The sequence below is a fragment of the Amblyraja radiata genome, chromosome 30, assembly GCF_010909765.2.
Source record: "Amblyraja radiata isolate CabotCenter1 chromosome 30, sAmbRad1.1.pri, whole genome shotgun sequence".
Classification (NCBI taxonomy): Eukaryota; Metazoa; Chordata; class Chondrichthyes; order Rajiformes; family Rajidae; genus Amblyraja; species Amblyraja radiata.
The window spans coordinates 20,347,873-20,358,280 of NC_045985.1; the positions used below are offsets into that span (position 1 = coordinate 20,347,873).

The window sequence follows — 10,408 nt, forward strand, 5'->3', positions numbered from 1 at the left end:
TCTGGACTTCCCCAACATCGGGAACAATCTTCCTGCATCTAGCCTGTCCAACCCCTTAAGAATTTTGTAAGTTTCTATAAGATCCCCCCTCAATCTTCTAAATTCTAGCGCGTACAAGCCGAGTCTATCCAGTCTTTCTTCATATGAAAGTCCTGACATCCCAGTAATCAGTCTGGTGAACCTTCTCTGCACTCCCTCTATGGCAAGAATAATAGCGTTCATCAGTCAGAATGATGAATATAAAAGATGGGAAGTCATATTGCAGTTGTAAAGGTTTGATTGGGTCTCATTTGGAGTATTGTGTGCCATTCTAGTCGCCTTGTTAAAGAAAGGATGTGGTGAAGAGGTTCACATGTTGTATAAACATTCAGTTTAATATTTAAACACTCATATTAGTACAAAAGTGCAAAGTGTGTAAATGCGTTCACTGCCAAGGGAAGGTACACACAATTGCTGGGGAAACTCAGCGGGTGCAGCAGCATCTATGGAGCGAAGGAAATAGGCGACGTTTCGGGCCGAAACCCTTCTTCAGACTCGAAATAGGCGACGTTTCAGGCCGAAACCCTTCTTCAGATCTTGGGAAGACTAGTTCCATCGTCAGTTGCAACCCTTCAGCTGACCACCCAGATCGGCGTCGATTGGTCGACCCAGATCACGCGAGTTCACGCTTGTGCTCGAGCTCGACGAATCACGGTTCGAGGCCAACGTGGCTCAGCCACAAGATGGTGCCACAGTGGAGGCTTTGGGCAAGGTGCAGAAGAGGTAGACCAGAAAGATGCCTGGATTAGAGGCTGTCAGCAAAAAGGAGATTTGAAAGACAAGTGATTGGTCACTAGAACGTGATGCCAGGAGAAATGGTGGAGATAAACATGATAGCAATGTTTAAAAGACAATTAGACAGGCACACAGACAACAAGGAACAGAGGAATGGAGGGATTCAAACCCTGTGCTGGCAGATGTTAGTTAAAATTGGCATCATGATCAGCACAGACATGGCGGGCCGAAGGGCCTGTTTCCATGCTGTACTGTCCTATATTCTACACCAATCCCATATTCCCATCTTGTTCCTCCAGATTCCACCAATCATCTTAACACTTGAGACCAACTATTTGGCCACTTAATGTTGGGATATGGGAAGAAACCGGAGTACCTGGTGGCAAACCATGGACTCACAGGGAGTATTTGCAAACTCCGTGCAGGCTAGGCAGCAATGGGGTCAGGATCGAACCTGGGTGTCAGGAGCTCTCAATCTGTTGCGCTGTTGACCTCCACATATTGTACACTCGAGACCCCCTCCATGATTATCCTCCAGAGTTATTATTAAAGATACAGCGTGGAAACAGGCCACTTCGGTCCACTGAGTCCGTGCCGCCCGACGATCCCCGTACACTAATACTATCCCATGCACAAGGACAATTTACTATTTTACCAAGCCAATAAACCTGCAAACCTGTATGTCTTTGGAGTGTGGGAAGAAACTGGAGCTCTTGGGGGGAACCCACGCAGTAGGTTACGGGGAGAACGTACAAACTCCATACATACAGTAGGTATGTTGCAAAACGTACCTGAAGCGTCTTTGAAAATCTGCCGCTGCGGGTGTGCGCGATTTTGGCGCCGTTTAGAGGGGGCGGGTTTAAAACGCGATTTTCTCTAGGCTGTTCAAATCGAAAATGTTCAGCCTAGTTAATTATTAACGAAAAATCGCTGGAAGACCCCGTCGCAAAAGCTATTATTAGGTTTAAAGGCCTTGAATAATAGTTATAGTAGTTTAAAAATCAATCTCTAAACCCGCGACCGACAGCAACCGCAGAGTCTCATAAAGCAAATAGCAGAAGTTAGGTTGTATATTTTTACATTAAAAAGGGCTTCTAAAGATCCCTTTATACAAAATTTAATATTGCGAGTAGCTCAATTTGGCCCCATTATATCGCGCAGTATTTTTCTGGGCATTTGGGGCACAAATCTACCGCAATGTGAACGTTCTAAACCAGCGCGTTCCACAGGGACCCACTGGAAAGCTGATTTAAATGGGCATTTATTTACAGCAATTGAACACTAAATTCCTTCCATTTGGTCTATAAATTAATGTAAATGAGATTTAAAAATCATGTTTTATTGTGAATTATTTGTGAATATTATTTGGACATTTAGGCTATTTAAAAATGTTAATAATTTATTAAGAAATGGATAGATGTTTAGATCTAGTAATTGAAGTCTGAAATTAGCTACAATTAGGTAACTAACTAATTATATGCTTTAATTTCAGGTCATCCAAGTAAGATTATTTTATATTTGTTTCAGAATGCTTCAATCTATGATAACTGAAAATTTCATTCAGTTCTCTTAATTTTTAAGAAAGTTATGGGCTTTTGACTGTTCACGATCACAACTTTTTTGTTATGTCCATAGAAAATCAATAGGGAACAAGATGCTCATTTCCGAGTATGAAAATGGCCATAACTTTTTAAATACTTGAGATATGAAAGTGAATTAGGTGTCAAATTAAACTTATTTTTATGCTTTATCTGATGGGATAAATTACAGACTTGATTTTTAAAATCTCAAAATTTTGTAACATTGCTACATACAGCACCTGTAGCCGGGGTCAAACTCGGGTCTGTGGCGCTGTAAGGCAGTAAACGGTGCTAAAGGAACTCGGTGGGACAGGCAATATAATGGCAGTTTTTACAACATTCTTAAAGTCCAACTTCGATAGCCGTTAATTATCGGAGGTATAGCCTAACGCACTCACGACACACATAAGACAGCAAAGATTAATCTCCCAGACGTCGTTTCTTGATTAATTGCTCTTTATTGAAGTAATATAAAACAAAGAAATAACTCATAACTTTCTTTTCTTTATCACTGTTCCATTCACATCATCTAAATCACATAAAAGCTTCTTATAAAGGTATGTCGTCTCGTAACATGTGTGTGATCGTGGGAGAAAACTGTTTCCCCTCATTCTCCGACACCAAACTGAAACTTCTAATCTGAGAGTCTGCGCCAGACGCCTCTAACAAAAGGACACACCCCTACTATGTGTCAAATCCCACCTACAAAAGTACAGGCAGATTAAAAACTAAAACTGAAAATATTAGACATGATGATAATACTAACAAACTTAATGGCTCCGACAGGCAGCATCGGTGGTGGGAATGGGCAGACGGAGTTGTGGTTCAGAGAGTGTTCCTGCCTTTTGTCCTCCACAGATGCTGCCTGACCCTCTGGGTTTGTCCAGCACAGTGGCGCAGCGGTAGAGTTGCTGCCTTACAGCACCAGAGACCCAGGTTTGATCCTGACTATGGGCGCTGAATGTACAGAGTTTGTACCGTCTCCCTGTGACCGTGTAGGTTTCCACCAGGTGCTCGAGTGTCCTCCCACACTACAAAGACGTACAGGTTTATCGGTTAATTGGCTCGGTAAAAATTGTAAATTGTCCCTAGTGTGTGTAGCATAGTGCTAGTGCTGATCGCTGGTTGATGCGGACTCAGTAGGCAGAAGGGCCTGTTTCTCTAAAGTCTAATGAGAATCTCCAATATTAACTTAAGATTCCAGTGACTATGGCTCCCTGTATCTCCATATCTCTCTCTCTCTTTTCTCTCAGCTGTTCCAGATGTGTGGGTCTACTCCAGGAGGTCTCCCGATGGTCAGAAACTGGCTCTCCATTGCCTGGCCACTGGCTTTTTCCCGCAGAACATCAACATGAGTTGGTTCAGGGATGGGCAGCCTGTCCCCGCCAACCAAAACTCTGGCGTTCTACCCAACCACGACGGCACCTATCAGATGAGGGTAACTCTGCTGATGGAGCCTGCAGAGAGACGGGAGCACGTCTGCCGCGTGTGGCACAGCAGCAGGACCAAAGGAATGGACGTTGTCTGGGGTAAGAGATGGATGAAGAAGGACTTGTACAACCGTAGCAATGTGTCCCAACCTCCATACTCAGTGAAAGACGCAAAGTGCTAAAGCAACTCAGCTGGTCAGGCAGCAGCTCCGGAGAACATGGATAGGTGACATTTTGGGTCGGGCCCCATTTCCACACTGAAGAAGCCCGACCCACAACGTCACCCATCCTTTTTCTCATGAGTTAGTCCAGCACGTTGTGTCTATTTTTGATATAACCCAGCTCTTTGTTTTTCACATTAAGTGTTGGAATAACTCAGCGGGTCAGGCAGCATCTCCCGGGGAACATGGATATAATCAGCCATGATCATATTGAATGGCGGTGCAGGCTCGAAGGGCCGAATGGCCTACTCCTGCACCAATTTTTCTATGTTTATATGTTTCTATGATAGGCGACGTGGAATTCTCTGCCTCAGAGGGCGGTGGAGGCAGGTTCTCTGGATGCTTTCAAGAGAGAGCTTGATAGGGCTCTTAAAAATAGCCAGGGGATATGGGAAGGAGGCAGGAACGGGGTACTAATTGGGGATGATCAACCATGATCACATTGAATGGCGGTGCTGGCTCGAAGGGCCAAATGGCCTACTCCTGCACCTATTGTCTATTGACGTTTTGGATAGGGGCACCTTTTCAGTCTGAGGATGGATCCCAACCATGAACTTCGTCTAGCGTCTGAAGAAGGGACCCAACCCAAAACATCGCCTTTCCTTGTTCTCCAGAGATGCTGCCTGACCCATTCAGTTATCCAATACTTTGTGTCATTTTTTTTTTGTAAACCAGAATCTGCAGTTCTTATTTTGTAAACCAGCATGCGCAGTCCCTCCGTAGTAAATGCCCCTACAGATGAAAGTCAAAAGCCTTCTTCACCACCGTGAAAACCGTGGTAACTCAGCAGGACAGGCAGCATCTCTGTAGAGAAGGAATGGGTGACCTTTTGGGTCTAGACCCTTCTTCAGACGAGTCCCTGGAAAGGGAAATGAGAGAGATAGACAATGATATGGAGAGATATGGAACAAATGAACAAAAGATACGCAACAAAGTAACAATCATAAAGGAAACAGGCCATTGTTAGTTCTTTGTTGGGTGAAAACGAGAAGCTGGTGTAACTTGGGTGGGGGAGGGATGGAGAGAGAGGGAATGCCGGGGTTACTTGAAGTTATATAAATCAATATTCATACCAGGGCTATGAACGTCACCCGATCCTTCTCTCCAGAGATCCTGCCTGTCTCGCTGAGTTACTCCAGCTTTTTGTGTCTATCTTCGGTTTAAACCAACACCTGCAGTTCCGTCCTACATGTGACAACCTCTGATGCCACTTTCAGGGAACTGTATATCCGTTCTCTTAGTTCCCTGTGCTCTACCACTCTCCTCAGGGTCCTACAGTTAACATGTGAAAGTGCTGCCCTTGTTTGACTTCTCAAAATGCAAGTCCTCGGACTTGTCTGAATTAAACTCCATTTGCCATTCCTCGGCCCACCTGCCCAGCTGATTAAGATCACACTGTAATTCTTGATAACCAAAAGATTATTTTAAAAAATGCAATAGGAAACTGAGGGGCAACTTTTTTATACACAGGGTGGTTGGCATATGGAACGAGCTGCTGGTGGAGGTAGTTGAGGCAGGTACTATCTCAATGTTTAACAAACATTTAGACAGGCACATGACTAGGACAGGTTTAGAGGGATATGGGCCAAATGCAGACAGGTGGGACTAGTGTGATGGGGCGTGTTGGTCTGCATAGGGAAATTCGGCTGATGGGCCTGTTTCCACATTATATGAGTCTCTGACTCTAATCATCTTCCCTCTCTACAATACAACTACTTTAGTGTCATCTGCAAACTTACTAGCCATGACTTGTACATTATCATCCAATTTATAGGAAGGAACTGCAGATGCTGGTTTAAATTGAAGATAGACACAAAATGCTTCTCAGCTGGACAGGCAGCATCTCTGGATAGACAATAAACAAAAAAAATAGACAATAGCCATTCGGCCCTCAGAGCCAACACCGCCATTCAATGTGATCATGGCTGACCATCCCCAATCAGTACCCCGTTCCTGCCTTCTCCCCATATCCCGTGACTCCGCTATTTTTAAGAGCCCTATCTAGCTCTCTCTTGAAAGCATGCAGAGAACCCGCCTCCACCACACTCTGAGGCAGAGAATTCCACAGACTCACCACTCTCTGTGAGAAAAAGTGTTTCCTCATCTCCGTTCTAAATGGCTTACCTCTTATTCCTAAACCATGGCCCCTGGTTCTGGACTCCCCCAACATCGGGAACATGTTTCCTGCCTCTAGCATGTCCAAACCCTTAACAATAGAAGGAATGTGTGATGTTTCGGGTCGAGACCCTTCTTCAGACTCAACCCAAAACGTCACCCATTCCTTCTCTCCAGATATACTGCATGTCCCGCTGAGTTACTCCACCATTATATGTCTACATTTTCATCCAAGTCGTTAAGAGAGATCAACATCGGCAATGGGTTCAGCACGGATCCCTGATGCATACCACTGGTCACAGGCTCCAGTCCAAACAAGCCAACCTTGCATCATCTTCAGATGCTTCCTACCATCAAGCTTGTTGTGTACCCAGAGAGAGGGAGAGAGGCCAGGAGGGTGGGATTTAGTTTAGTGTAGAGATACAGCACGGAAACAGACCCTTCGGCCCAACAAATTCAGGCTGACCATCTGTTCACCTGTTCACAATAGTTCTATGTTATGTCATATTCTCATTCACTCGCTACATACCAGGGACAATTTGCAGAGGGGTAATTGACCTACAAACCCGCACGTCTTTCTTGGGATGTGGGTGGAAAGCGGGAGCACCGGAGGAAAGCCACGCGGTCACATGGAGAATGTGCAACTCCACACACAGACAGCACCAGAGGTCGGAATCGAACCTGTGTCTCTGGCGCTGTGATGCAGCAGCTCAACTCACTGCGCCGCTGTGGCGCCCTGCGGCCTTTGCCCACCCATCCGCCAACCAACCCCACTACCCCGTTTCACCTGTATCCACCCATCACTTGCTCGGCTTTGTCCCGAAGTCGGGATTGAACCTGGGTCTCTGGTGCTGTGGGGCAGCAACTCTACCAGTTGCGCCACTGTCCACCTCTGGGTAAGAGACGCTGGGTAAGGGTTGGGTACGCTATGCGCGGACTGATAGTTCCTGTCTGCTGATATTACAATGACTTCTTGTTTAACTAGAACAAGGTGGCCGTGTTCCCAAATGGCTAGTGATCCCGGCTATCCTGCTGCTTCTGTGCACACTGGGGGCTGTTTTCTACTTGTGGAAGAATGGTTCGGGAATGGTGAAAGGCTGCTGCGGTTTTGGCAAGGGTAAGCGCATTGCACGATCTGTTTCGCATGCGACAGCCGCTCGCATTTGTTAACCTCAAGCACTTGGTTTAGTTTAGACATACACCAAGGAAACAGGCCCTTCGGCCCACCAAGTCCACGCAGCCCATCGATCACCCGTTCACACTAGGTGTATGTTGTCCCTTTTCTCATCTACTCCCGACACACTAGGGAGGGGGTGGGATTTACAGAGGGAAAATAAACCTGCACAGAGCAAACCCACGGGGTCATAGGGAGAACATGCGAACTCTGCACACACAGACTGCACCCGTGGTCAGGATTGAACCCGGGGCTCTGGCACGGTGAGACAGCAGCTCTACCCGCTGCACCACTGTGCTGCCACAACCTGTCTGTTGAGATTCGTTTCGTTGCAAGATACTGAGCCTCCAAAACGCACTGAAAACGAGCACTGGAAATGAGCAGAGCTCCATCAAAGAGGCACAGAGCGAGCAAATAGAGCATTTCTTTTTCCACCAAAATATAATTTAAATCTATTATTTAAATTATTCAAGAATAATATGTACAATACAAAACGATAACAACAAACCCACCACCACAGCACAAAGTAAAACAAATATTCTTAAATATACTGAAAATTAAACGACTCTATTACAATCCTTGTCAAGGATGCATTCAACCCCCCCCGCCCCCCCCCCCCCCCCCCCCCCCCCCCCCGCCCAGCGGTCCCGGAAATCCCCCAGGGTGCCCGTGGACAGGGCGTAGTCCCTCTCTAACCCCACCCGGGCACGGACGTAACCCCGTAAAAGGGGCGGGCAGCCGGCTCGGGCAGAGCCCTCCACCGCCTGGCACCGTGACTGGCGGATGGCCAGCTTGGCCAGGCCCAGGAGCCAACACAACCAGGACATCTTCAGCCCAACCCTCTCCCCTATACACAGGGTGTCCAAAGATGAGGGTGGTGGGTGTGAGGTGCAGCCAGAAGGCAAAAGGAGCAGCTGCTTTAGATATTGGAACAGGGGCTGCAACCTCACACAGACACGTGGAACGCAGACTCGTCTAGCAGTTGTATGGGACTACTTGGTTCACTCAGTTCTCCGTGCAGCCGTGCAGTGCTCTCTTGGCTCTCTGTGCAACAATTCAGCACTCGGATCAGTTCCCTAATTCCATCGATGCAGCGCTCCCTCCGTTCCCTATGCATCAGTGCAGCGCTCCCTCCGTTCCCTCATTCCATCAGTGCAGCACTCCCTCCGTTCCCTATGCATCAGTGCAGCACTCCCTCCGTTCCCTATGCATCAGTGCAGCGCTCCCTCCGTTCCCTATGCATCAGTGCAGCGCTCCCTCTCTCCAATATCTCCAGCTGCGGTCTAACCTCAAGGAAGAATTGTCCCAGAATATGATGTGTTTGTGTTCAGTTTGATGCGGAGCCGATGGCAGTGTTTCCGCAGTGACATTTCCCAGCAGCTGACTTGTGCCTTTTCATTTGTTTAGGAACCAGTGAGACTAACTCTTCCACATCAGGTAAGTAACATTGTACGGACTTGTTGGACTAGGGCAGGGCTTGTTGCTAAATTCAGCTCCCGGCATGGATCACAATAATGGAACAGAGCACATAGAACAGTACAGCACATGAATGGGGCCCTTCAGCCCACAATGTCTGTGCCCGAACATGATGCCATGACCATCACTTAACTGCCTGCCCATAATCCACATCCCTCTATTCCCATTGTATCTATATACCTATCCAAAAATCTTTGAAATGCCACTTTCCCATCTGCTTCAACCACCTTGGCCGTTCGTTCTAGGTAGTCACCCCCTCCTTGTGTGAGGTGGGTTGAGGGGAGGGTGGGGAATGTGGTGGTGGGGAGAGAGAAGGATGTAGGATGGTGTTTAGTTTTGGGATACAGCATGGAAACTGTCTCTTCAGCCCACCGGGTCCACACCAGCCATCGTGCACATGTTCGCTAGTTCAACGTTACCCCACTTTTGCACCCACTCCCTGACACCAGGGTCAATTAACCTACAAACCTTCGGGATGTGGAAGGAAACCAGGACACCCGGAGGAAACCCACCTGGTCGCAGGGAGAACGTGCAAACTCCACACACGCAGCACCCGAGGTCAGGATGGAACCTGGGTCTCTGTCACTGTGAGGCAACCAGGTCCACCCACTGCTCCACTGTGCTGTCTTATCATACATCTTCCCTGGAATTTCCACTCACCTTGTTACTCTCTATCTTAGGTTCCATCAGCGGTCAGTCTTTGCAGAAGGATATAACAACAGGAGGAGTTGACAGGAACGAGAAAGAGAAAATGCTTCCCAAGTCAGACTCCCCAATCATGGTCTGACTGCCCAGTCTGAAGAAGGCTCTCGACCCCGAAACGTCACCCATTCCTTCTCTCCAGAGATGCTGCCTGTCCCGCTGAGTTACTCCAGCATTTTGTGTCTATCCCCAATCATGGCTCCTGCTCGAGTGGACTGGTGCCCTCTTATTGGAATGGATGTTTCTTTAGACTCTAGAGATACAGTGTGGAAACAGACCCCTCAGCCCACTGAGTCCATGCCAACCAGCGATCACCCTGTACACTAGCACTATCCTAAGTAAGTAAGTTTATTGACCAAGTATTCCCATACAAGGAATTTGCCTTGGTGCTCCGCCCACAAGTAACAACATGACACACAGTGACAGTTACGAATGACTCGGAAAACACGAAACATTAATAATAATAAAACATTAATGATAAAACACCATTGATCAAGCATGTGAACCAACAAAATACCAGATCAAAGGGAGGCTACAGATTTTTGGCTGTTGAGTAGAGCAACTACTCGTGGATAAAAACTGTTTTTATGTCTGGCTGTGGCAGCTTTGACAGTCCGGAGTCGCCTTCCAGGGGGAAGTGATTCAAAGAGTTTGTGCTACGCGCTAGGGGCAATTTATAATTTTGACTGAAGCCAGTTAACCTACAAGCCCGCACATCTTTGGGGTGTGGGAGGAAAAAACGGGGACCACTCAGCAGGTCAGGCAGCATCCATGGATGTTGTAGATAGATAGCCCCCGAAACATATAGTAGACCAGTGATCACTGCTGCGCTGTGGACTGCAAGCTTTGTGCCAGGCCTGAGGTTTTCACCAGATCATGAGTCATTGGAGCAGAATTAGACCATTGAGTCCATCTAGTCTGCTCTGCCATACATTC

The 10,408-nt window shown here is 47.2% G+C and overlaps 1 protein-coding gene across 1 annotated transcript in view; it reads left to right on the forward strand.

Moving 5' to 3' along the window:
• LOC116990178 (class I histocompatibility antigen, F10 alpha chain-like) overlaps window positions 1-9,830 on the forward strand; it is a 28,844-nt gene extending 19,014 nt beyond the window's left edge. The window contains exons 4-7 of the mRNA XM_033047730.1: window positions 3,608-3,883; window positions 7,106-7,237; window positions 8,702-8,731; window positions 9,451-9,830. Coding sequence (XP_032903621.1) covers window positions 3,608-3,883; window positions 7,106-7,237; window positions 8,702-8,731; window positions 9,451-9,557 — 545 coding nt within the window. The 3' untranslated portion in view covers window positions 9,558-9,830. The remainder of the gene's footprint in view (window positions 1-3,607; window positions 3,884-7,105; window positions 7,238-8,701; window positions 8,732-9,450) is intronic.
• The last annotated feature ends 578 nt before the right edge of the window (window positions 9,831-10,408 follow it).